At 42.6% G+C, this 27721-nt stretch overlaps 1 protein-coding gene across 1 annotated transcript; it reads right to left on the bottom strand.

Moving 5' to 3' along the window:
- Positions 1 to 226: 226 nt before the first annotated feature.
- On the bottom strand, positions 227 to 27691 carry DCUN1D3 (defective in cullin neddylation 1 domain containing 3). Its single transcript, XM_065412504.1, has 4 exons — positions 27634 to 27691; positions 10899 to 10971; positions 4523 to 5055; positions 227 to 1111 (listed from the first exon to the last, which is right to left on the bottom strand). The coding sequence occupies exons 3-4, from the start codon at positions 4951 to 4953 to the stop codon at positions 628 to 630; spliced, it is 915 nt and encodes a 304-aa protein (XP_065268576.1). The 5' UTR covers positions 4954 to 5055; positions 10899 to 10971; positions 27634 to 27691; the 3' UTR covers positions 227 to 627.
- Between the last annotated feature and the right edge of the window lie 30 nt (positions 27692 to 27721).

Raw genomic sequence — 27721 nt, 5'->3', positions numbered from 1 at the left:
AAATAAAAACCAACATTTAGTTCAACACTCCAAAAAAAGAATGACCTGAACTCATGTTTTTTGAGAGTTAGCTTAAAATGGGATTTAGCCATATTACAAAAAGCAGTCGCTTACATTGTTTTTAGAGGGAATTAATGCATTTGTAGTTAGCAGTTAACACTGCTATTCATATTGGTATAAAACCTTAAAATTAATATAACCTAAAATTTCAACAATGTAAACAGCACTACACACAGTACAGACCTGCCCCGATAGGTGTAGGATACAAAACTTGAATCTGGCACTGTATAATTTAGCAATGTTAATTTAAACCTAACAAAAAGATCTACATTGTGCAAGAAATGTCAGATTTATACTAATCTGAAATCTTTTAAAAAAAAAAAAAAAAAACAATAACTGTTTTTAACTTGTAGCCAGGGTCAAATATTTCAGGGCAAGAGTTGAAGGTATAACCAAAATTAAGAAAGTGCCTAAACCATGATACAGCATTTTAGAGCCCTTTCAAATACAAGGCAGAGAAAGGTGTAAAGTAGAAAAATCTGGAGCCTCAGTAATTTCCAGAAAGGTCCAGAGTTTACATTTAATGAAGGGCAACAGGTTATTTCTGTCTCTGCTGCTTAAATGCTGTTAAGTCTGTTCTTCTATACACGGACCTTCTGTGTCTGAACATGTAATACATTTGGTTTCCTCTTCTTTTTTCCTTCGTTCCATTTCCCATTCCACAAAGGTATCAAAGAGACTAGGCCAGGCCTCATCTTCACTGTAGTTGCTAAGGTCTGGTCCAATCACCTGAGTAAAATTTAGAAACATGTTCCATGTGTCCCGGGAGATTCCCTTAATTCCTGAGGGGTTCTCAATTAGGAAGTTTAACCACTCGTCCAATATAGGGGGGTTATTTTGGGTGAAAACTAACTTCCAAAGGGCAATGGCTATTTCCCGATGTAGAGACCTCTGTCCTTCTTCAGAGTCCAGGCCAAACTGAAAGGTGAAACGATAGAGATCCTTGAATTTATCTTCTTGTTTGGCTTCATTTAAGAGGCTGGGGAACCTAGAACAAATGCCATCAATGCTGTCCGCATTTATTGCTTTGCAGCCCTCAAAGAACTCCTTCCTATTAGCAAAAGAAAAACCATCTGTTAGTACCTTCACACACAAACTATAAAACCCTATCTGAATATAGCCACTTAGAGCCAAAAATGTACCTCCTTTGATAAGACTAGTAAGGCCAAGTACTGCAAAAATCAGCACACCCTCCCCTTTCATCTGAAGTATTTACATGTCAGCTGTGAGAGCTGCTAAGTAGCCTATTCAGGATGAAATCTGAATTTTAAAAGTTTGTAATTACTTTTGAATCCAAGTTTGCAGCACTGTTAAATTACACTACTGGGGTGCCATTAACATTTGAAAGGGATTATTCTGTGTGGCCTGAATGGGCAATGCTTCGTGTTCCTCTTATCTTTACTTTTAAGTGAATTTAACACTGGAGAGATGCCAGATTGGCAGGCTTGAAGGCTCCCTCTTTTTTCCCCCACCAAAGCATAGTACAGGTAACATCAATGCAAGCTACCCTGGGTGCCTGTCCCAAATAATGCTTTGGAGACAGGGTTCTGGTTGTGATAGTCAATGATCAGGCACCTGCTCACCAGACACTGATCAGAGATCACCAACTCAATTTACATAGGCTACTGAACAGTTATATACAAATGGTCTTTAGTTCCTACAATCTAGGGACATTTTTAACCTGACAATCTACAGGTAGAAAGCTCTGTTCTACTACTAGCTCCATGGCCCATCCAGTTCCCATGGTTAGATTTCATATGATAATAAGCACATTGTGGACTTTTCTCTGTTTAGAGAAAAAATAGAAGTTGTACTTTGAGAAACAATCTGTCCAATGCAAGCCAGACTGCCTGAAACCTACTGCTACATATGATAGCTATTCTACTGGTGAAAGGATGTCACTCTGACAGTCTGCAGCAGGAAGAGCATTATATTGGTGCTGAATGGAGCCAGTCTAATAGTTGGGCAGTACCATGCACAAGACTTGATATACCAACTCCTTTATTTCCCAGCGGACATGGCTAGTAGGCATGAGGCAACCGCACAGAAACAGAAAAGTTAATAAAAATTGGGCATTGGAACTTCCTAGGACAAAGTGCAATAATCCTGGAGACTCTTGTTGGTAGTATAGTACTGGAAAGCCCAACCTCCAGCATCTAATGTGAGGCCACCCATTAGTGTGCTATGCAAATAGTTTTCTTAAATCTTTTGAAATTATGGCCACTAGCTATTTGATTAGAGCTACTACAAATCTAAATATTCGGAAGAGAGGATCTGTCTTCTTTGACTGGGCATTGAAAAACTCAGGATTTTGGTTGGCTTGGTTTTTGTTAAGTATACTTGTGGGGAAATTCTGCACCACTGCATGGGCACAGAATTCACATCTGTAGATTTCTTTGCTTCCCCACAGAAAAATGACTTTTTCCCTAAGCAAAGGGAAGTTGCAAGAGTGGTCATGTGCCCCACCCCCAGCAGTGCTTGTGCATGGTTTTGGGTGCCCAGAGCAGCGGGCGCAGAGGTAAATCAAAGGGGGGAGGGAGCTGGGGATGCCCTAGCCTGTGCCGGTCAGACCCACCCCACATCCGCCCAACCCCCATGCATCCAGACACCTTATACCCAGACCCCCCCCCATACTCAGACCCCCCCACTGAGCCTCACCCCTCTCACTCCCAGAATCCCCCATACCCCCAAAATGCCCCTGCCAAGCTCCCCCAGCCCCACCTGGGGCTGGAGACGCCCCAGCTTGTGGCTCCTACCCTGCGCCGGGCTCACCTGCTGCTCCCGGCTGGGCTGAGGGTTGGGTGGGAGAGGAGCACACTTCCCCCACATAGAGTGGCCAGGGCCAGGTCTGACCCACCCCCAGAAACCTTCCCCGGCTCCACACCCTGCCCCACTTCCTGCACCCATCGCTCCTCAGCCGTGGGGGGAGAGGTCGCCCATCAGCCCAACCCCATGCATCCAGACTCCCCCACACCCAGACCCCCCTGCTGAGCTCCCCCACTCCACCACCCAGAACCCCCCCAAACTCCCACCCCACCGAGCACCAGTCCCCCACCTATGGGGCCCTGATGAGCCCCTCCCTCCTACATCTGTACCCTCACTCCTGCACTGAGACCATCACCCACAGAGCAACCCACACTCGAACCCCCACCCCGAGCCCCACCCCTTATGCGCCTTGACCACCCCACTGAGCTCCCTGCACCTGGACCCCCACCCCACCAAGCCCCAACCAGCTGCACCTGGACCCCCACCCCACCAAGCCCCATTCCCCCCGGCTGACCCCCAACCACTTTCACCTGGACCCTCCTGCAAAGCCCCATTTCCCTCCCCCCCACGAGCCCCTGTGCATCCAGATCCCCCCCCCACACACACACACACACCCCCACCCCCAACTGAGCCACCCGCACCCAGATTGCCTCACACAGAACCCTCTCACACCACACCTCGGTCCCCCCAAACGAAGCCCCTCCACATTTGGATCCTGCTGAGCTGAGTTGCCTGCCCACACCTGGTGCAGAGAGGCAGGGCCCCAGGGTGTTTCTGGGGCAAGCCTGCCCCTTGCACTGCGTCAGGTTTGGGTGCAGCCTCAATGCCGAGTCTGTGTCCGGGCCGGGGGGAAGGGGTGAGGGAGAGGAGACTGCAGGGTGATCTTCCACCTCTGTGCAGCCAGCCTCCACATTTTACTGACAAATAAAATTTGCAGAATTTTAAAATATTGTGCACAGAATTTTTTTTGGTGCAGAATTCCCTCAGGAGTATAATTAGGAGTTTCCCTTCTCCCCAGTACTGTGAAATGTGCTAAAAGGCAACTGGTTGCCACCCTCCACCTCAGAGAAAGCTACATTTCAGTGGTGCTGTAAATATATAGTGTTTAAAAGCATTGCTGCTGACCAGTGTGAAAGACACTATACAAAAATGTAAAAACAAGGAAAAACATTTTGGCCTCTAGTTCCTAGAATGCACAAATGCCACGTCCAACACTGGCAGTCTGGGAACCTTGTACAGGAGATGAATTTTCTTAGTAGGCTGTTTTATCAGAATGGTAATGGAAAGTAAGTGCAGTGGATTACACAGATATTAGTAGCTAACTTTACGTTACATTTCTCTTATTTGCATTAAAGTAGAAATCAGTTTCAGCAGTATCTAACATTACTATCAAGTTGGTACTCGAGAGGATAAGACTGACTATGATATGTCAGCGTTATACTGAAGTTCAGAGATTGCTAATGCACTTTTCACCATAGGCAGTATAATTTCTGAAGTGTGCCTTCAAGCGCAGAAGACTGATGTGTTGCAGAAAATGAACGGTGTTTCCTTTCATAACTAATTTTTTTTGCTGAAGTTCAATCAAATTATATGAAAAAGGAATGAGCATGCAAAGTTAACAGGGCTTCTCACCGGCGTATAGAAGATAGAATATATTCGAACATATAAAATATTTACAAGTGCTGTAGGAACTAACCTTGTAAATTTGCACATGGTAGCTGCCTGGAATTTCCAAGCCAAGACTAGCACTTTAAATTCAGTGGGGTCAACACAGAGGTCATTACAAAAACGTTCCATGCCTTCTTCCAGTATGGCATCTTCTCGTTCGTCCTTGTATCTCCTAAACAATTCCCCAATCCTTTGAAGTGACGATTCCTCGGTGCCGGAAACAGGCTCTTTCTTTGCATCCCCAGAGAAAGTTGGAGGTTGACTAGAATCTAAAGCAGTATCCGTTTTCTTTGTCCCATTGACAAGTATGTCGCCAGAGGATTTTGCACATACTGAGGTATGTTCTTCTTTGTGAACTGCACTTCTTTTGCCATGAGACTTGCTGCTAGGTTCTCTATCTCCATTTTTGCTGCCAAGGGTGGAAGAAGGATTCTTGCACTTAGTGACACACTGGCCCATGTTGTTGCAAGCCCAGCTTTTAGAGCAGTCCCCTTCTGATCCGACGCCCTCTCAGCTGCTGTTCAATGAACTTCAACATGCCATCAGTGGGAGTCGACTAACCTGGAAATAAGGTTTAAAATCAAATCACTGTTTTCCCACGGAGACCATATTAAGTAGTTAAGTAACATTCACAGAAAAATAAACAAGAGACTAACTTCAGGAGTTTAAGCTTTGCTTACTGAAGAGGAATAATGTACAGAAAGCTAGTGTATGCCATAAATACAGGCAATTTCAACTAAGGTCTGTTGCTTTACCTAGAAATCAATGCAGCTCACTCAGCAGCTGCAGTATACTAACGGGTCCTAATAAAGGAAATTCCTAAAATTCTTACTGTAACATAGGTTACAAAGAGGTTGATTCATGTGCAGAATTCATCAAGGCAGACTACTCCAACCCAGAAATATTTTAGAGGAAATCATTTAAAAAACCATGATACACTTAACATATAGAATACAAGACTGTGAAACAAAGCAACATAAGCCAAGGACACTATGTTCTGTCAGAAACCCCAGCATTAACTTTGGCTTTTTGTTGGCTTTGGTCAGTTTCTGACCAACATCTGAAATCTAGTTTTTTGTTTTCATGTATGTATGCATGCTGCATGTTTACAGAGGGGGGAGGTGGTTAAAAAGGGACACGCATCTTTCCTGGAAGATTATAATATGTATTTAATAGAAGGGCTATTCATGGTTTCAAGTACCTATCCCAGTCCCTTGGGAGAGAAGGAGTATGAGGGGCTGCAGGGGGATTTTCCAATGAAAGTTTCACACACACATACTAAGGAGTTAATACTCCCAATTTCAGTTTATAAATTTAAACCAAAAACCATAATTTCTTTTGTAGCCATTTCATTCTAATCAAATTATGAAAGTTATACGCTCTATAAAAAAGTTGTTTTACCCATGCAAAAAGATTCAGATTAAAAACTAAAAGAAATCCTTTGACAACTATCATGCCAAGGGGCAGCAGTTTTAGGGCTTAAACGTTTAGGAAAATCAGAGTAACTCAAAGTACAAATTTGTATATCTTATTTCTCCTCCTCAAGTCCACCAGTCATAACTATTGGCTTGTATCTTGCCTCTGTCAATTAAGCAACAGCCTCCAATGAGAAACTGGACTTTTAGTGCCTTTTCATTACAGCTTCCCTGTTACTTTACTTCCACAACCTGGAACCAGTGAGAGATGAGAAAAGGAAGAGTAAGTAACCAAGGTAAAATACAAAAAAGGCAAATAGATAAAGATGCGTTATTCCTTCCTGCCCTTTGTCTGTTCAGGTTGTAAGTGCTTCAGGACTTGGATCTGTAATTCAAGGCAGTTGCCAGTTACCATTACCAGAAGTGGTACCAAGGGCAAATGATTGCTTCAGAAACTAAGGGTATGTTTACTCTGCAATCAGAGGTGTGACTGCAGCACATTAGTTATACTGGAGCTAGCTTTAGTCTAGCTAGCACAGGTACCAATAGCAGTGACGCACAAACGGCAGTGCTTGCTAGCTGCCCAAATACATACCCAGCGTATCAGGCAGGCTTGTACAGCCTGGACAGAAGCCTGTGCTGCTGCTGCTGCTTCATTGTTCTAGGTACCGGCACTAACTAGATTAAAGCTAGCTAGGGTATGTCTACATGTACTGCAATCAATCACACACACCCTGTCCCCCCAATGCAGTGGAGGCATACCCTTAGATCCTCTTCCTCTAGGAGTCTTTAATAGTGAATGAATATAAAAAATTCCAGAAAACTAATTCAACAGAGGTGGCCATTTTGAGTCCTCAAGTAAGCAACAGCAATTTAATCAATATATTTTCTCTCATCCCACAAGCAATAAATTCATATATGTTTATCTTGTTTTGACCATTTGTTCCGATGGTGGTAGGTAAGGCTGTTAGTTTCACAGTTCACACAATATACTGTAACTCAGCCATTATGGCTCTGTTTTTCCCCCCTCTAAAAACCAAAACAACTTTTTCCTCATTATCCCATTCAGTTTGCTAGAATCTAGAGATGGAAGAGACTTCTTAGAGAATTTTTTCACTTCAAGGTCCCTGAAACAAAGGCAAGGTTTTCATCTCGAGGCCAAAAGACCAAAACATCAAGACACTTGATCACGGCCTTGGATAGACCAAGAGACTACCTACACTTGACCAGAGCTCATGACACCAAATCCTTGACATCTTTTAGGTAATCTGCATCGTTTGACATACCATTTGTATATGGGGGCAAGTATTCATTTAATGTTTGTAAAGCTCTGATTTAACAGTGCTATCTATATTAGTTTATATTTTAAGGGTTCGCTTAATTGTTTTTATTTCCCCCCAATTATTATAAAAAGGGCTGCTTGTTTAAAAAGCCAAATGCTACTTGACATGACTGTTATAGCTCTTTGATAATTAAATATGCAATCTGCCTGCAGGTCCACTTTGCCACTTTCCCCAGCAGTTTGCATCACAGTAATTTCACTCTACTGAAAGTCAATCAATTGTGAATGGAACACTACTGTATTGAATGCAAATTCCAGGATACCAACTCCCTCCTGGATTTACTTAAATTGATCTGAGTCTGAATCCCAATTGACTTGTGAATGGATGGCTAATAGCTCTATCACCTTCCAGAAGTAATACGCAGTACTTAGGTAACTGAATAATGTAGCTACCACAGATTAAGTTTTTGTTTTTAAGTAAAGCATGCAAGAGAAACTGAGTAAAATGAAAATCCAGCGTTATAGCAAATATTTTTTAGAAAGGTAGGCATCTGGCAGGGTATAAACCATCATGCATATGGGTGTAAGAAAACCTCTAGCTGTTGGGGGTTAGGAAAACTTTCCCTCTGGGCAGGATATCCCATAACTGCCTACTAGTGCAGGATTTAGTGCAGGTACTGGCCCAAGCCAGAGGCAGGATACTGGATGGATCACTACATGGGTCACTGATCTTATCCAATATGGCAATTCTTATGTTCCTATATATCTAGAAAGAAGAGAAGAAAGTTCACATTGCATGATTGTGATTTACATAATCAAGCTTCAGAGTAGCAGCCGTGTTAGTCTGTATCCGCAAAAAGAACAGGAGTACTTGTGGCACCTTAGAGACTAACAAATTTATTTGAGCATAAGCTTTCGTGGGCTACAGCCCACTTCATCGGATGCATGTAGTGGAAAATACAGCAGGAAGATATATATATACACACACACACACACACACACACACACAGAGAACATGAAACAATGGGTGTTACCATATACACTATAAGGAGAGTGATCAGTTAAGGTGAGCTTTTATCAGCAGGAGAGAAAAAGCTGTACGTGTGATTTTTGTTCTCCTGCTTCCTAAGTAACGATTGGTTTCACCACAGAAAAAGATTTCTGATATTTTTAAGTCTGGTCATGTCATTTTTTACAATATGACAATGTTGATCTCATTACTACTTTTCCTAATGACAGTGATTATATTACATAGCATGAAAGTCTCAGTCAGTCAATGTTATCAACAGACGCTGTAGGTGAGAAGATCTTATCGTCATGGTAGTTTCAGAAAATGCTGTCAGAAGTTAGTTTTAGGTTAACCTATATTGTGCAACTTAACCAAGTCTATTGTTTCAAATAAATGCCTGCCCACGCACCTCTCCCCTTCAGAAAAGATTTTCCTATATTCCAATCCATCTGTCTTTTATTATGAGACTAGCTGTCTGTTAGCAGTGCTTTACTAATAATAGCACAACACCCACACCAGCAGAGCCCAGACAGTGTCAGCTATTTGTCCAGAAATGGAACATCTCCCTTCCCTCTACTGAGTAGCTGTTCCAAAACGTAATCCTACCTACTACAAGCAGACATCAAAAGAGATTTAAAGTACCACTGTTGTAATTGCTCACTTCTCTTGTAGTATAGGAAACCTGAGGCAACGTTCCAATTCTTTTAAGTACTCTTGCTCCAAAAATAGCAAAACCAGCTAAAACAAAAACAAAAACAAAAAAAAGTGTCCAGCTACCTCCACAGTCAATTTCTCCACATACCTTGTTCTGCAACTTTCTGGTTGTTTTCCAGTGTTGCTTCAGTGTGGGAATGCTGTTCTCACACTGCTGGATCCACTCCGCTTGCTTGCTAGTCTTTTTTGCTTCCCATTCCACTAGTGTTTCAAAAGTGAGAGATGCAACAGCATGGGATGGAGAAAAGAAAATTGTGCACATGGGGAATTATATTTCTTATTGGGAGAGATGGGGGAGAAGAGATCCAATTGCAGCATCAGGAGCTATGGTGAGAGTTCAGACTTTAGAGGGGATCAGAAAAAAAACTGCTTCTGATTATAAAATGAGTATAGGAAATAAGCAACATGATCTCGATCATCTAGTATGACCAAGCAAGCACAACTGAAACTTGAGGAGATGATTCTCAGTTAGAATGTTAATATGAATGGGTAAGTTCAGATGTATCCAAATATTAAGATCTTTGTATTAGAAGGCAGTGTAATTGCCAGAAGCCGTAAGGACAGAGTAAAAAAATATACACTAAACATATTTATAAATAAGTGAGTTGCAATTTGATAAAAACATCAGGACAAGTAAATAATGATAAAAACTAGAGGAAAAAGCTGCAGGTACCACTAGTTAGACTCTACTACTGCTAGAGAATAAAATCTGGGACCAAAATCTGAGGAAATCAAAGCCACAGGATACTGTACTCCTGAAGGATTTTGACTACTCAGCCAGCTGTTGAGCAAAAATGTACAGCTAAGCATGAATCATCTAGAGATGTCTATGTTATGTGGAAGACAGGCTCATGAACCAGAAAGTGGAGAATCCAGAGCACCATTGTGAATCTACTTTTTCCAACCAGAAGGAAGCAACTGAGAACCCAGCAGCTAGTAGTCACCACCACTAAGAATAAGATTTGCAGACCTCAATATTACACATGAAATAAAATTAAAGAGGTAGAAACCATTAGGAAGATCTTATTAATACAGCCATTAATTTTAAAACGTGGGTAAGAAAGTAATTGGGGGGAAAAAGTGGGTAAGAAAGTAACTGAAGGGAATAAAACTGACTCCTTCATAGCAATTATTTTTGAAGTCAAAGAAATAGGAACATTCCATAAGAATGGCAAAAAGCCAGCAGGTTTGGGGTTTTTGTTGGGGGTTGGAGGGTTCAGTTAGGCAATACCTTAAGTTTAACTGCAACCAGTAATATAATGGAACCAAGAGTGAGACAAGAATCCGTTAATACCTGAAGAATAATGAAGTCATAAGCAATAAACAGCATGTGGTTTATAGAAGAAAAATAGCACCAGAATTTTTTAAATTAAAACTTACAAAATTGAAAGGAGAGCAATAGGACAAAATGTCAGGAGGTGTCGGGGGAAACCCAAAACAGATCTCCCTTCGTTGCATGACAGAAACGAAAAGTTTAGGGATTTCCACTACAAATGGAAGTTCCGCCACGCTAATTAGTATACCCCCTTCCATCGTAACCCAGGGAGCATACTCCATGGTGACAGCATGGCTGAAGTTCTGCAGGATATCCTCACTGTCTCAGCATCTCCCAGCAAATCCATACAAAGTTTCCAACAGAAATTAATCCAGACTCCTACAGAATCCTGGATGTATGGCATGACAACATAGTATCCAGAGGAGCAGAGGCTGAGGAGAGGCTATTGGGAGTAGCATGGATGTTCCAGCTCTGTTCAGATGCTCCAGAATGCGTAGTATTTCTTAGGATACATGTAAGAGGGTATTACACTGCTACCTCTTCAGGCTCTTTCACTTTTCCTCCTATCCATCCAAGATTTCCACCTTGGAAACTTTACAGATGTCAACTCTAGTTATCTTACTCTGAGAGGGGAACGGTCAGGCTGCTCTAATAGCAGTTTTACCTTCTCAAATGTCTATTAAGCGTCACAAAAAGTTTAATACTTACATAATCTCAAATCCACGGGGGATCATTTCTTTTTTTAAGTTTCCTTCAGACTTCCAGGTCTCCACATGGAATGCTGTAAAACAAGAGGACTACTCAGAAATCTTTACACTTTAAAAGCAGACTGCAATAACTGTAAAATGCATCTTTAAAAATACAACCAACTACTACTATACATGAGAACACCTGATGAATTTGCAATTTTTTTACACAACTGAAATCTATTTGTTGTAATAGTAACATTCTACAAACTATGTAGCCTTTCAATTAGTCAGTGATTAGAGCGATATTAGCCAGCATTAGCTCAGTTTCAGAGATAATTAGCATCAGATTACTACATTGTTATTTGTACCCAGAATATAATTAAGGTATTGGATACAGCAACACTATTTTATCTCAATGGAAGTTTCAACTTACAGCCATTTCAGTAGACTGTGCTTTTATGACTTTTAGCAAGGTGCTTCATTTCTTGCATTCAAGACAAGTTAGAGTGCATACTCTAGTATCAAGTATCAGGGGGTAGCCGTGTTAGTCTGTATCTACAAAAACAACAAGGAAAATGATCCCTTACTCTCACAGACCTTGGGAGGCAGGCCAGTCCTCGCTTACAGACAACCCCCCAACCCGAAGCAAATACTCACCAGCAACTACACACCACACCACAGAAACACCAACCCAGAAACCAATCCTGGTAGCAAACCTCGTTGCCTACTCTGTCCCCATATCTACTCTGGTGACACCATCAGAGGACCCAACCACATTAGCCACACCATCAAGGGCTCATTCACCTGCACATCCACTAATGTTATATATGCCATCATGTGCCAGCAATGCCCCTCTGCCATGTACATTGGCCAAACCGGACAGTCCCTCCGCAAAAGAATAAATGGACACAAATCGGACATCAGGAATGGTAACATACATAAGCCAGTAAATGAACACTTCAATCTCCCTGGTCATTCTATTACAGATTTAAAAGTCACTATAATTGAACAAAAAAAACTTCAGAAACAGACTTCAAAGAGAAACAGCAGAACTAAAATTCATTTGCAAATTTAACACCATTAATCTGGGCTTGAATAGGGACTGGGAGTGGCTGGCTCATTACAGAAGCAGCTTTTCCTCTCCTGGAATTGACACCTCCTCATCTATTATTGGGAGTGGACTACATCCACCCTGATTGAATTGGCCCTGTCAACACTGGTTCTCCACTTGCGAAGTAACTCCCTGCTCTCCATGTGTCAGTATATAATGCCTGCATCTGTAACTTTCACTCTATGCATCTGAAGAAGTGAGGTTTTTACCCACGAAAGCTTATGCCCAAATAAATCTGTTAGTCTTTAAGGTGCCACCAGACCCCTTGTTGTTTTTATACTCTAGTATATGCACCAACCAGCAATTAGTAGCGAGTAAGGGGACATCCAATCCCTAGGAGAACCAAATAAATACCACTTTCAGTGTAGCTCTACTCTGAAAAGGGACCGCCCCCCCACCCCCAAAAAAGAGCATTGTAAGGTTCCACGTTTATTGTGCCTCATGGACGTCCAGATAAAACACAGGCAGGGTATGTCTAGACTAGAGCTGAAAAGTGTGAATTGCTGCTGGAAGCAACATACACACACTAGTTCAGAGTTAAAATAGAAAATACAAAAAACACAAAAATAGAAGTATAGCCGCAACAGTGCAAGCGGCAGGAGGCACTAGAAGATGATGCCCTGAGTAAGATCCTGTCCAAGACCACAGGTACTTACTCGGTGTGGTTAGCCTCTCCCGCCAGTCGCGCTGCCACAGTTACACTCACGCTGCCATTTTTGGTGCATTAGTTCTGATCAAGCTTGTGCAGGTATGTCTCCCTGAGCTGGAATTTACACCTTCCAGCTCTAGTGCAGACATAACTATCTTTCTTGGCAAACAGAGGGCTTCTTAACTCCCAGCCCTGCAAATTCAACCCCAAATCTGAAAAACAGGCTGGGTTCTCTCCGGCTTATGCAACAGAAGTTCTGATTGCAGAACCTACTCAACAACTGTGTTCATGCACAAGTTAGAAAAGAATCTCAGCTCACTCTTCTGGAGCTGCATTGGCTCTGCAGTACTAATAAGAGTAGTAAAGAAGCACATATGGCTCAATACATTCAAGGAGCAGAATCAGTTGATTGAGAGGTGCCACTTCTTTGCTCACTGTTTAAATTGGAACGGCTTGTTAAGAAGCAAGCTGGAGACTTGCTCATACCCATAGAGCTTTTCCAATGGAAAGCAGTAGGGAGTGGATGGGGAATGACAGTCCATGTTTCCTTGAACTGCTTTTGACCCCCATATCCATGCTGCTCCAAGTACACCAAAAAGAACCAGTTCAGGGTAAAGCAGCTTCAAATGACAGTGTGAGTTCAAGGAATTGGGCATCTGGGAGCATCTAAAAAAAAAAAAAAATCTCTGAAGTTGTCAGGAAGTGCTTTTACCCATCCTCGGGGAAAAACAGCACAGAGACAACATTTTAACAGATTTTATATATTCCACGTTTATGACAAACTATGCTTTAAGCAATTTGATGGGGGAGGGGGAAGACTGCTTTTTCAGGGAAGGGCTACACCGTTCAATACTTATCTGAAAATATCATGAGTCTGGACCATCAAATCTGTGTCTCCAGTTAATTACAGTACAAAATGCAAAGAGTAAATTTAGTTCTGGAGATACCAAAGACTGACATAATTCAGGCCTAGCTAGTGAAAGCCAAACGTTTTCCAGGGTATCGTGAAGTAGTTTCCACCTTGGCTGACCTGTGGATACGTACTATATAGTGCCAGATGCCAGCAATTTTAACATCTGTTAAAACAGTCAGCTCCAACCTTTCCCTAGTTATTTTTAATTCAGTTGTGTTGCACATTGCTGGGTTCAAACTGTACAGTAAGTACCCTGACGCTTGTATCAATCTCTAAATAGCTCCAAACATCAAGAGATAGTTGGTTTCAAAGCTGGTATTTTTTTAACGTAAGTTCTTACCACTGGTTTGCTAAACTTGTAAGGTTAGACTTACCCACACCTCACAACATGTGGGATTCAAAATAAAGAATAAGTTTGAGCTAGCAGTTAGGGAAGTCCTAGCTACTCAAGTATATATTTAAAGGTCCTCCAGAAGATCAGAGGGGAGGGCCAACGTACACTTTAATTAGGTCCCCGGGTCATGGCTACAAAGTTATCGTGGCCATGTGCTACTGTCAGTTCATAACGTCTTCCTCACTGGTGTCAACAGAAATTTTTGGTGTCAAGGCAATTTAGAAGATGGCCCTTAACTTTTTAGTTGTTTAGTACTCTGTGGAAAAAAGATTATGCAAAAAGTCATCAAGAGCACCATATCTTCCCTCACTTTTCCTCCCCTTCTGCTGGATATCATGCAGTGGTTTTAAGACTTTTTGGCATCTCCTTCTGGCTTCCTATGCTTCCCCATTTTGGTGCTTTGGCACTCTTGATCTCTGCAAGAAAGGCATCGTTTTAATATGGAAAGGCTGTAAAGGCAGAATAACTAGTGTTCTAGTCGCTTTCCTTCCAGGTGTAAGAGCTTCTGCAGTTGAGAAGGAAACAGTTATCTTTGCGAGGAAAACAACAGTAGTATGATCATACTCTTTTTGCCCTCTTCAGCAGGCTTTATATACAAACAGAGGGAGGTGGATAGAAATGGACTTGGGCCACGTTTCCACTTGGAAGGCTTTGCCAGTACAGGTATACTGGCAAAGTACTGTGGACAAAGCTTATACTTGCAAAGCTTATACTTGCAAAGGTGCACTTTTGTCAGCATAGCGTATCCAGCCCCAGTCCTCCTCTCTCCTCCCATGAAGCGAAATAAGCTAAACTGGCAGTATAATGCATCTATACTAGGGGCTTTTGCCAGCTCAGCTATATTGGTCAGGGATCACACGTCTTCACATCCCTGCCGGACATAGCTATGCCTAAAAAAGTTTGTTGTGTACAACTGGCTTTAGTCCCATCCACTGCAGAAGTAAATCTGTGTGAAATATTTCACAAGGAAGCCTGAAAAAAAAAGGAAAGGTTTTCCAGGTTTTGTGGTAATTGAGGAGCTCTAATCAGGTATGCTGAGGTTCAAGAACCTTTCAGTGAACCCGAGAAGTTTTATAAATATGAGTGAAACCACTCAAGTTCTGGTTTTGCACAAATTCAAACCAAACAAAATGAAGCAAAATTCTAATGTCAGATGAATTTTGCTTTGCTTTGAGTTTTGGGTCCAAACCCAAGGGATGTGAACTCAGATGAATCAAAACTGGAAAAAGTTTGCACAAACTTCTGCAAACAGAATATTTTATTTTAGGGTGCGGGATTAATACACACATCCTGTGCATGAGACCTATTAAAAGAGAAAAGTGATTAGGATCACACAAACCTCCCTAGTTTGTCTTTGCAGCCAGCTCTGTATGAAAGTGACGGAGTACAATTTTGGCTGCTGCTACTTGTGGGCGAAATTATAGTGAAATCAAGCGATGGAAGAGCTGAACACCACATTGCTCAATCAGCAGGCGAGTTGGAATTTTGAAGCCTACAAACTGTTAGGATCCGCTGATGTGAAGCTCTCTCTCAAGGGAATCCTTAATTTAAGTAAGAAAAGTCAGTTTAAAGTTGAGCTAGATAGGGAAAGGAAGTGTGGAATCAGGGGACAAACCCCCCACCTTTGAAATGTCATCCTATATTTCTAGAAGCCAGTTTACAGCAGATCCAGAAACTCACTACAACTGCAGCCAATGTTTTTGGGCCAATTAGCTATGCCAAGAATCAGAATTGCAGACACTTCGTAGTAGCATGAACTGCGACCGTCTTCCAACATCCATAGCTACCCTGCAACGAGTCCCATAATAGCTGGGAAGTAGTTAAGAATTTGTTAAACGATCATGTCTAGACATTGTGTTAGCAAAAGTAGTAGTCTAGGAATGTACCATTAAAGTAAGTTTTCCTTCCATGCACTCTGCACAGAAGACACCTATTCTGCTATGTTCTTTATCCAAATGCATACTATGAAAGGGAAAGAGCAATAGTATAAAACGTCAAATGCTTCCAAATTGCAATAAATACAGTCTAAAAAAATTACAAGTAGGTGTTTCAGCCCATCATGCTGTGTTAATTTTAGAACAAGGCTAGCTGAAGAAAATAGACTGAAGAACAAAGTGAAAGATGATAGGAGAAGTCATATCTAAAAGACTGACACATTCTGTACCTTGGGGGAGCATCCTGTAACCCCTGATATTCCTCATCTGTATATAATTGTGATATTACATATAAAGCATGCCTTATAAGGTATCAGGGGAAAGTTTAGGATCTGCTGAAAGTGATTTCTCTATCCATATATGTATATCATTAATGCATAGGAAGTTATGAGAATTGTGTTGTATGGTTGTCACTAAAACATGCTGTAAGTTGGGGAATCAGCCACATATTAGCTCCCCAGAGGCAACAGCAAGGAAAGTAACCAAAACCTGGGCGGGGTGTCAAACAACCCATCAACAGCCATTGTCCAGCAAGGGAGCTACAATTCAATGACTCACCTGCATGAGACCACACCAGGGGAATTGCTCAACCTTGTCTGGAGACTCAGCAATGCCCCCAGACATGCCTGGACTTGTACTCCCCAAGCACATGGGACTGAGGATATAAAACAGACACAGTGGCCACATGCTGGGCCTTTCTCCTTCACCCACCTATGCTGCAAGTAACAAGGACACTCTGAAACTCTAACTGAGGGGACTGGCCCAGATTTCAAGGATGAAATCTGTTACTATGAACTGCAATATCCAGTGGGGTGAGAAAAACTACTTACTCTAGTTCAGGGGTCGGCAATGTTTGGCACACGGCTCACCAGGGTAAGCACCCTAGCGGGCCGGGCCAGTTTATTTACCTGCTGACGTGGCAGGTTTAGCCGATCGCGGCCCCCACTGGCCGCAGTTTACCGTCCCGGGCCAATGGGGGCGGCAGGAAGCCGCAGCCAGCACATCCCTCACCCGCGCCGCTTCCCGCCGCCCCTACTGGCCCGGGACAGCGAACCACGGCCAGTGCGGGCCGTGATCGGCCGAACCTGCCGCGTCAGCAGGTAAATAAACTGGCCCGGCCCGCTAGGGTGCTTACCCTGGCGAGCCGCATGCCAAACGTTGCCGACCCCTGGTCTAGTTGTTGCCCAGTCTAATCGGGTTGAGAGTTTAGACTACATGTTTATATTTTATTTTTTTTGGTAACTAACTAACTTTTTCCTATCACTTAATATCACTTAAAATCTATCTTTTGTAGTCAATAAATTTGTTTTACTGTTTATCTTCATCAGTGAGTTTGCCTGAAATGTGTGGTAAATCTGCTCAGGTTTTGCAAAGGCTGGTATATACCCACTTTCCATTGATGAAGGGGTGAACCAATTAATAAATCTGCATTGCTCATCTTGAGCAGTGCGAGACGGTATATTCCTGAGGTTTACGGCTGGGAGCGGGGGGAATTTGGGCTCCGGTGCCTTTCTCTGTGAGATTCATGAGTGGCTCTGGGAGCATTCATGCAATATAGCTGGGTGTGGGGTCTCCACATGCGGTCGTGCTGAGTGATAACAGCACCTGGAGGGGTTTGCTGCTGGTCACTAGCAAGGCATTGTGAGAGCCAGCCCAGGCTGGAGAGAGTTCAGGGGGCACAGCGGTCCCACAGTCCCAGGCTGCATCCTGGGGATCCCGTCACAGGTACTCACAACTAGTTTTGTTCTTTAGAAGACCCATTGCTTGAAGTTGCTTTTGGATCCCTTTGCTTTTTCAGCAAAGGTAGCCCGTCACACTGTCCTTGCATTGTTTCTTGGATGTTTTCCTTCTTCCAAACCTCTATCTTTTATGGCCAGAACCACAAAGTAACCGCAGAGTTTGTTACTTTTCATTTTCTATTTCTATTGAACATCATTTTTTAAAAGTTTATAAATCCTTTAGACACAGGTACAATATCATGGGCTATATCCTGCACTTGTAGATGGTGAGCTGATGATTTCTTTGGTCTTCTCCATACAAGCTATAATCCTAAGAAGCCCGTCATGCAAACCCAGAAGCCTGCTTAGCACACTAGCTTTTCTTATTATGTATACTACAGTTGCCCCCAGAGGCTCCATCTGAGACTGCTAGGCTCAGTACAATCACATAGTGTGAAACAGACTGTGCTTTGAAGAGTTTATGGACAATGGGTGGAGGGGAACCAAGCCACAGCCAGATGAAGTGACCACTCAAAGGTATGGAGTCAGTTAGTGGCAAAGCGTGAACCAGAACCCGAGTCTCCTGCCTCCCAGTCCAGTTCCTATCCTCTAGATACTTTTAAATGACAACATTTTAACAAGTAAATGAATATTTCTTTCACTGCATGATACTCAGATTTGTTCCTCTTTGCTTCAGAAGCAAAGATGTTTTTACTGATAGCACTAGTCATCTCCAGCTATTTAAAGATTAAAGGTCTAATTTTCATAATTCCTTATTGACTTCACTGGCAACTCTGGATCCTTAGCCACTCTGAAAAGTCAAGCCGTAAGCTTACTGATTTTTTAAAGGCTAAAATACTAATAGCCAAGCATGTTATTTCCAGAGTTCATTATAGGCTTTAGCATAACTTCATTGTTACTTGAGGTTTCTAATACAGAAGTTATGAATAACCAAAGTAGCACACCAGCACAACCACTAGCAAAATTAGCAAGTATGCTAAGCTGTGATGCCATCATATTGCACAAGCTAAGGGCAATAAGGCTGCAGGGTAAATGACAAATGTAAGGTATGATAGTAAAGTTTTTGACACTGATGTGCAGAATCCTAGATTCATAGATTCTAAGGCCAGAAGGTACCACTCTGATCATCTAGTCTGACCTCCTGTATAAAAAAAGGCCAGGGAACTTCCCCCAAAAAATTCCTACAGGAGATTTTAGAAAAACATTATTGTAATTTAAAAATCTCCAGTGATGGAAGATCCACACATTTTGGTAACTAGTTCCAATGGTTAATAACCCTCACTTGAAAATTTTTTACCCCTATTTCCAGTCTGAATTTGTCCTGCTTCAACTTCCAGCCGATGTGTTTGGAAGTAGCTGGCCTGCAAGCACTTATCTAGGGTTACCATTCGTCCGGATTCTGCCGGACATGTCCGGCTTTTTTGAGTTAAAAATAGCGTCCGGGGGGAATTTGTAAATGTCCGGATTTCCCCCCAATGCAGAGAGCTTGTGGCTGACAGGGCAGCCGGCCGGATCCTGCCACTCACACGGGGCTTTGACAGCCAGAGCCCCTTCTCCACTTCCCCCTCCTCTCCCCTGCAACTTGAGACCACTCCCCTCCTCTCTCTCCCTCCCTCCCACTCCCTGCATTCGCAGATCACCGGCCGGCCGTTCGCCTCGGGCCTCCGGCAGTCTGGAGCTCCTCCCCCTGCTCCCCCCTCCCCTGCTGCCGAGCGTGCTGCTCTGCAGCACTCTCTTCTGAGCGGCACGGTAAGGGGGCCAGGGGGCCGGAGAAGGGGCAGGGAGGTTCTGGGGGGGGGGGTAGTTAAGAGACAGGGAGCAGGGTTGGATGGGTCGGGAGTTCGGGGGGGGCTGTCTGGGGTTTGGGGGTGTAAGGTTTTGGGCAGTCAGGGTACAGGTAGGGGGTAGGGTCCTGGGGGGCAGTTAGGGTGGGGGATCTCAGGAGGGGGCAGTCAGGGGACAGGGAGCAGAGGGGTTTAGATGGGTCGGGAGTTCTGGGGGGGGCTGTCAGGGGGTGGGGAGTGGTTGGATGGGGCGTGGGAGTCCCTGGTGTCTGTCTGGGGGTGGGGGTGTGATAAGGGTTGGGGCAGTCAGGGGACAGGTAGGGGGTAGGGTCCTAGGGGGCCAGTTAGGATGGGGGGAAGGTCTCAGGAGGGGGCAGTCAGGGGACAAGGAGCAGGGAGGCTTAGGTAGGGGGTGGAGTCCTGGGGGGCAGTTAGGGGCAGGGGTCCCAGGAGGGGGCAGTCAGGGGAGAAGGAGTGGGGGGGAGGGTTGGGGGTTCTGAGGAGGGCGGGAAGTGGGAGGGAGTGGAAGGGGCAGGGGCGGGGCTAGGGCAGGACGGGGGCGGGGCTCCTCCTGTCCTCTTTTTTGATCGTTGAAATATGGTAACCCTAACTTATCTCATTGAACATTATCGATTTGCTCAGGACAAAATAGAATCTGTAGAAAACTCTGCCCAGACTACAGTCAAATCAGCTTGAGTAGGAGACATCAACTCCCTCACTCCCAGCAATAAGCAAATGTAGTTGTAAGACTAATGTTTTAGAGTGCAGTATGAATTAAACATGTTTGTGGGACTTAACCTGTCTTACTTTCCTTAAGAATTCTTAGAAGTTGTGAGACTGCTTCCATTTTATAAGAAAATTAAATCTAGTTTTGGTCAAAGCCAAGTAGGTCTGTCAATGTAAATATACTTAATTGATTCCTATATGTAGAAAATAAGAGTACTGGAAAGCAAACAACTGCCGAGTAATGTATAAAATTGAACTTTTCTCCCCAAAAGCAGATTCCCTGCTTCAGATGATTAATGGTGTTATGACACAGGTTCAGTGCATGGTGGGACATTTTGGCATGAGTGGGAAAGACCCAAACTGTAGGTAGTAACTTTGGCAACTTGTTGGACAAGTTGTAAAAGTCTAAAAAGAGGAAGATGCCAAAATACCTAATGAAGTCAGGTTTTAGAATTCAGATGCTCATAGAAAGTTTACAAAAACTTTGCTATCCACCTTAATATTTTCATTATTATATTGTAATTTACATGTTAGCGCCACACAAGAATTATTTGTTCTGAGCACAGTCAACTCCCAAGGAAATTCCTTCACTGGCCTGGGGGCAGTATTTAATTTCTGTATTTAAATAAAATCTTAAGGTAAATGGACGTGATTAAGAATAAAAATGTAACAAGAATATATTTGGACTTCTATACAGTTTGTTTATTTTTAAAACAGAACCTAAGAACCGCCATACTGGGTCAGACCAAAGGTCCATCTAGCCCAGTATCCTGTCTTCCGACAGTGGCCAATGCCAGATGCCCCAGAGGGAATGAACAGAACAGGTAAGCATCAAGTGATCCATCCGCTGTCGCCCATTCCCAGCTTCTGGCAAACAGAGGCTAGGGATACCCTCCCTGCCCATCCCAGCTAATAGCCATTGATGGACCTATCCTCCATGAATTTATCTAGTTCTGTTTTGGTAAGTAAAGGAGAAGCTAATATTAAACTACCTGCAAAGGCCTGATTTCCAAGTTCTGCTTTCTGTATTACTGTTAGCAGCATAAGGAATGCAACCTCTGATTCGGTTTAGAAGTTAGCAAAATCACCATCAATAGCTACACCAGAAATATAGAACCCTTGAGTGCTTGAACTCAGGTTATAACCAATAACAAAGCCTTTTAGTTCTCCTTTAGAAGGTTTTGTTTGGTTGGTTGTTTTTTGTGTGTTTTTTAATAGCTTGAGCCAACACACGCATTCTGATAATAGCTTGGCACTTAAAAAAAAATAAAGGCAGCTTTCACTTCACCTTTGAATTCATTAGATGATTGTTCACTTTTTAAAAATTAAAATGTACCAACCATAATAGCTACAGTTTTTATTAATGCACAGAAGGCATAACATACAACTTCAGATACAGAGAGTTATATATGAAGCTTGGATACTTTATGCACTTTATCTTCAGCATTTCTGAAGTGTCTATTACATTGGTATCTAAATATTGAACAAGCGTACCGTGAGGCCTTCCTATATTGAAAATTCTGTAATGCAAACATTTAATATTCAGCTTGGGAATAGTACCACTGCCCCATATACAGATACCCACAAACTAAAGGAGGTTTGGATTCAAACTTGTTTGCTTGAACCCATCTCTAGAAGACAAACACACACTCTTGATTTTTTTATAGTAATCTCTAATGTTTGTCTGAAGAGACTGGCCTTTTCCCCTCCCCATAAGGCTAACAAAGGGTCAGACTGAGGCTTAGATACATGAAAGCAAAAAGAAATTAGATTGTAAAAGCTAGGAAATCCAGAGTAAAAATTGCTGCTCATCCACTTTTGTGCACAAATAAAAGAACAGAATCTGTGTATCACACACTCTTGTTGAGATCTGTTTAATATTTATGCCCAATGACACATTAACAGCAGCATGACAGCCTTGGCTATCAATTTGCTCACTTTTTCAGCTTAACTTTTCGGCTATAATGGAAAAACTGACAGAAGTTCAATAGTAGCACTACTGGTTACTAAAAAGTTTGCCTGCTCTAAAGCACATATTACAGAAGTAATGGTGCTATTTAGAACTATTCTGTGAAATGTCGGTAAAGTATCATAGCTAGGGCCCTACCAAATTCAGGGTCCATTTTGGTCAATTTCACAGTCATAGAATTTTAAAAATAGTAAATGTCATGATTTCACCTATTTAAATCTGAAATTTCACGGTGTTGTAATTGTAGGGGTCCTGAGCCAAAAAAGGAGCTGTGAGGGGGTCACAAGGTTATTGTAGGGGGGCTGCGGTACTGGTACCCTTACTTCTTCCCTGCTGCTGGAGAGCAGTGGCTGCTGGCTGGGAGCCCATCTCTGAAGGCAGAGCTGCCCCCAGAAGCAGCACAGAAGTAAGGATGGCATGGTATGATATTGCCACCCTTACTTCTGCGCTGCTGCCTGCAGAGCTGGGCCCTCAGTCAGCAGCTACCACTCTAGGGCTCCCTAGCTCTGAAGGCAGCAGCGCAGAAGTAAGGATGGCATGGTATGGTATTGACACCTTACTTCTGCACTGCTACTGGCGGAGCACTTCCTTCAAAGCTGGGCACCCAGCCAACAGACGCCGCTTTCTGACCACCCAGCTCTGAAGGCAGCGCAGAAGTAAGAGTGGCAATACTATGACCCCCCCCTGTGACTCCCTTTTGGGTTAGGACCCCCAATTTGAGAAACACTGGTTTCCCTTGTGAAATCTGTATAGTATAGGGTAAAAGCACACAAAAGACCAGATTTCACGGTCCATTATGCCACCGTCATGGCCTTGAATTTGGTAGGGCTCTAATCATAGTCCATGCTTTAATCTAGTCTGACCTCCCTACATTTTGTTCAGTTCTCTGCAGTATTCCTACAAATGACCAAAGAGTTCTTGACTATATCGGAGCAATAGTGCCTCAAGCACCATTCTTCCACTGCCCAAATGCTCCCATTAAAGAACACTTTTCTAATATCTACCCTAATTTTTTCCTTCAAGGTATCAGTTCTTCTTCCATCACTTCCACAAATTATTAAATAAATCTCTAAATAATTCCCATTCGTATATCTATCTTGAAGGTATTTATAGACAACATGAGTATGTTGGATTCTCTATTCTACAGAAGCGTAGCTCCCTCAGACTCTCTTCAGGTCTTAGCCTCCAGTTCTTGGATCACTTTTATTGCCCTGGTTTGTAATTCTTCTATCATATTTGAACTGTGAAGTTCAGAACCTCACACAGAATGTGAAGCGAGAGGTACATAAGGCTATACAACTACCTCACCTGTTCTACAGGTGATCCCCTTTATGTAGGTATAAACAACACATACTGATTATATTTGCCATGGCATCAGAGCTGCAATTTCATATTTGGTTTTCCAACTACCATCATCCCTAGGGCTCTCAGACTCTCTGAATAACAAAGTTGCCTCTGCTAAGCAGTTCCCAAGACGCTATGTCATGGCAGCATGAAGTTACAGTAGATGTCAGCTAAAGGATTATAGTTAGCACTCTTGGGTTTACTGACCTTAATTTGTAACTACTTAACATTCCAGCTTATAAATATTTGACTCTTATGAGACTTCTAGACAAGATAAGAAGACTCTTGCCTGCCAAGATAACTCAGTTGTATAGAAGGCTGCCTAGCATTTGTACACACTCTTCAAGAGAACTAGTATATTCAGTTTACTAGGATCTGTTTACAGAGGGTAAATTGCAGTTGGCTCTTTACCAGAAGACAACACATGCTAACGTAAGTTACTATGCAATTACCATTGTTTCAAGTTGAGTTACTATGTCATTACTGCAGAATAACCTACAGTCAAGTATACAATTAATCCATGTCACCAGTGAAGATAATCCACAAAACATTGAAGCCATTTAAGATAGTGTTTGAAAAAATTGCTAGACACCCAACAGCCAGAGAACAAAGCCTGCCAGTCGGGGCAAATAAAGATGAAGGAGACCGAAAGATAAGAGGCAACCCCTTAATGAGAAACCCAGCTGCATGGAAGAAGGCAGGTTTTGGGATTCCTAGCAGGGTTGCTACAGGGCTCCTTTGTATCCACTGGCTAGTAAGCCTCTAATATTTCTAAAGTGTATTCCGTCATCCCATCAGGATCCAGGATAGGAAAGATCTTTCCTCAGCCTTAGTTTTGGGAGTGGGAAGAATCTCCATTACTCTAACAATTCCCAGCATCCACTTTTGGTGTCCTTCCATCCCAGCCAACAAAAATGTACTTAAATATTTCTAGAATACTCATTACTACAGTACCAAAATGCCTAATGGAACAGCTCAATTGTTTCTGCTGTTTGTACCTTTTACAAACACAGCAGAATGAAAGTGTGTCAGTTTCACCACTACCCACAGGGTTTTCAATAATAGTAGTGACACTAACCAATACCTCCCACATCGACAACAGCGAAAACCACCAAGACTGCTGGAATGTGGGGCAACAGAGGCACTGACATTGTTTGCAGAGTCCAGAAGACAGCACTGGACCAGTTTATACTGGATTCACTTTTGGAATGTTATATTCACAGCTATAGAGGCTAAGATTCTTTTTTAAATGATAGCTCAGAATATTCCTTTCCCATCTATCCTCCCAGTCCATACACATATTCATGGAACACAAGGTACAGGATTCTATCTATCTCCTACATAGGGCTGCAAGGAAGAAGCAGGCAGAGTTCTCTTCATTACCCTCATTGACATATATAGAAAAGAGGTCAGAACGTGGTCCTTTGAATTTGAAGCCTGTCAGATAGTCTGGCAGCCTCTATCCTTTGGACAGTGCTCCTCCCAGTAATCTTTTTTTCCAGGCTTACAGAAGAAGCTGCCCTAGATTTTGTTGCCCAAATCACCCTTTCATCCCGTTATTATTGATACTGTTGCCCTTCTTCGTGTTAAATGCTTAAGATCATAGCACCAAAGTGCTATTACAAAAATTTATAAAACCCAGTGAGTTATAGAAACTACTGCTATGATCACAGACTGAACACATCAGACAAGTTTATCAGGAACAAGACAACACTTATCTAAGAGCTAAAGCAAATCACTGCATTCTGAAGGCCACCAAACCCCATTTCTGGGATCTAGTGGCAAATTAGCGATCATACAGGTTATCAAGTCTCAAGACTAAAGGAATCACAAGCGCATCAAGTTGAGCTGTCAAAGAGTATTACTGCTACAAGTACACCCTTAGTACCTCAGAAATCTTTAAACAAATTTATGAATGCTGAGCTCTAGCTCATCATTAGCTATTATGAAATAATTCGAATAAAAAAATACTGTATATCCCGAACTTTCCAACAAGTTTCTAACACCAGTTGCACTGGAATTAAATCTAGTTTATCAACACAAATCAAGTACTCTACGGCCTCTGCAGCTCTTTTCCTTCCACCTGTGCTAATACTGATACTTAGTTGCATACTGCATGTTGCCTTTCATCTGAGGAGCTATAGAAGCTCTTCACAGACCATTAATTAAGCCTTACAGCACACTTGTGAGGCAATTTTTTTTAACAAATAAGAAAACAGAGCCAAGAACAGATCTCATGACTCCCAGCCCTATGTTTTAGCCAAGAGACCATCCTTCTGCTCCTGATAAGTACCTGGAAAGTGAGTGATCAGAGACCCAGCAAAGTCTTTATTTGAGTTCAGGCACACTCAAGAAGCACAAATGTTCAACATTACTTCTTTCCACTGTTAGTCCAAGTCAAATATTAACAACAACTACTAGCCATGTATTATGTTTAACTAGATACTAGAAATTTGTATTTAGAAAAAGATATCTTCTGACCATTCTAGTCAACTGCTTCCCCAAATTTAGAGACAGAATAATTAGTTTACGCTGGAACAATCCTGAGTATTGGGAGCCTTCAGAAAATATAGTACTAGCTTAACCTGAAGTTCTTCCTTAAGAGCCAAATATCAAGTATTGGAATGTAGTACTCTCTAGCAATTGTGAGGTTAAAAAAAACAAAAAAACAAAAACAACAACAACAAAATTGTTGTTACAACCCATACCACAGCCTAAAGGGTGGAATAATTAATTTAGAAAAATGTTCTGAAAAACAGGCAAATTGCCACAGAAATCAAAAGGTATCCATGTATTTTATAAAACATAGCATCAATCGTTTTAGCTATGCTGAATAAAGAAATCCAAGTATTCCTTTCAATAATCGTAGTAGAAAAAAAATAGTCTTTCAAATTAATGTTTGCTTCAACATTGTTTACACAAGTTACTCCCAAATTGTTATTAATATTACTTATAATAATGTCTATATAACCTAAACAATAGAAGTGATTAGGGCACATTTGCAGCTTCCATGGTCAATATAAATACATACATGATGTATATGGAACTCTAAAAACCTGGCTGGGTAAGGTCAGCATTTTCAAATAATGGAAACAAGAATAACTTCACCCACACATACTTTCTGAAACATACTATGAACGTGTATATCTACACACACATCATTTAGCATTAGATTATTGCTAAATATTTTTAAAAGAATACCTTTGTGGAGTGTGTTTATGAGCCAGCTGGTGGCCACCCTTCACCCTAAAGGTGGTTGTATTTCAATAACGATGTTGATAATTTATAGAAAGACATTTTAGCATTCTTGTATATAGCACCACAAACAAAATATGATCATCACTTCAACAGATACTATGAGTTAATCACTAATCCCCTTGGGGCCAGGGAACTATACTTCTCTTAAGCTACTTAAATGGCCTTCAAGTAGGAAGATCATATAAATAAAAGAGGTGAAAAAAAAAAACACTGGACTGGAACGTTAGATCACAGCACCACATTTCCTAGGTATGGAACAAAACTAAATCCTCCCACCCTTTACTTAACATACATTAATACCGTGGGGTTTTCTCCATCACCCCTAGTCCTGATAACCTCCAATAGCTCCAGAGGAAGAATCTGTTTCTGTTTAAGGTCTAACCCTGAAACCGCTGTACCCTATACCTCTAAGAGGGGTACGTGGTGGGTAGAAGGAGATAGGCAGAGGAACTATTTGTTATCAGAGCGCTAACGTTCGTTATTGTTGCAGGGGCTTTCGGATACAAGACCCTAGAAACCGCCCCCATTCAGATGGCAAAGGGATGGACACAGACGCCCCCACCGCGGTCCATCGTTAAGAGATGCGGATACACCCCCCCCACACACACAACCCTGTAAGAGGAACAGAGAGCCCACAACTTCCCCCCACTCTCCCACTCGGGCGGCAGAGACCCCACAGCCCCCCCCCACCACCACCACCACGTTTGGGGACAGAGCAATGGGCAAAGACCCTCCCCCACACAGGGGGCTGGAGAGCCTGGTTCCTGAACTGGGGCACTTAGGGATGATTCCGGTGGATGATGCTTCTTCCCAGCCCTATTATCTCCTTCCCCCGACCCCATACATCCCACCTACCCCTCCCGGCCCCCACAGCCCAGCACAGGCAAAGCCTCCCTAAAACGGACGGGAAGAGATAGGGTCCAATTCACTCACCCTCGACAGCTCCCAGCCAGACTCAGCTTCGACCCCCTCCCTCCCCTGCATCACTTCCGGGGGTGAAGCGTCAGCTGGCTGCGTGCGG

The sequence above is a fragment of the Emys orbicularis genome, chromosome 10 (genome assembly GCF_028017835.1).
Source record: "Emys orbicularis isolate rEmyOrb1 chromosome 10, rEmyOrb1.hap1, whole genome shotgun sequence".
Taxonomy (NCBI): domain Eukaryota; kingdom Metazoa; phylum Chordata; order Testudines; family Emydidae; genus Emys; species Emys orbicularis.
This window is presented reverse-complemented; position numbering and strand designations above follow the sequence as displayed.

Excerpts from the sequence above, each read along its gene's own strand:
- DCUN1D3 (XM_065412504.1), bottom strand. The coding sequence starts at position 4,953 with ATGGGCCAGTGTGTCACTAAGTGCAAGAATCCTTCTTCCACCCTTGGC. Across the intron at positions 1,112-4,522 it reads ACCATGTGCAAATTTACAAG|GAAGGAGTTCTTTGAGGGCT; the intron begins GTTAGTTCCTAC and ends TTTTGCTAATAG.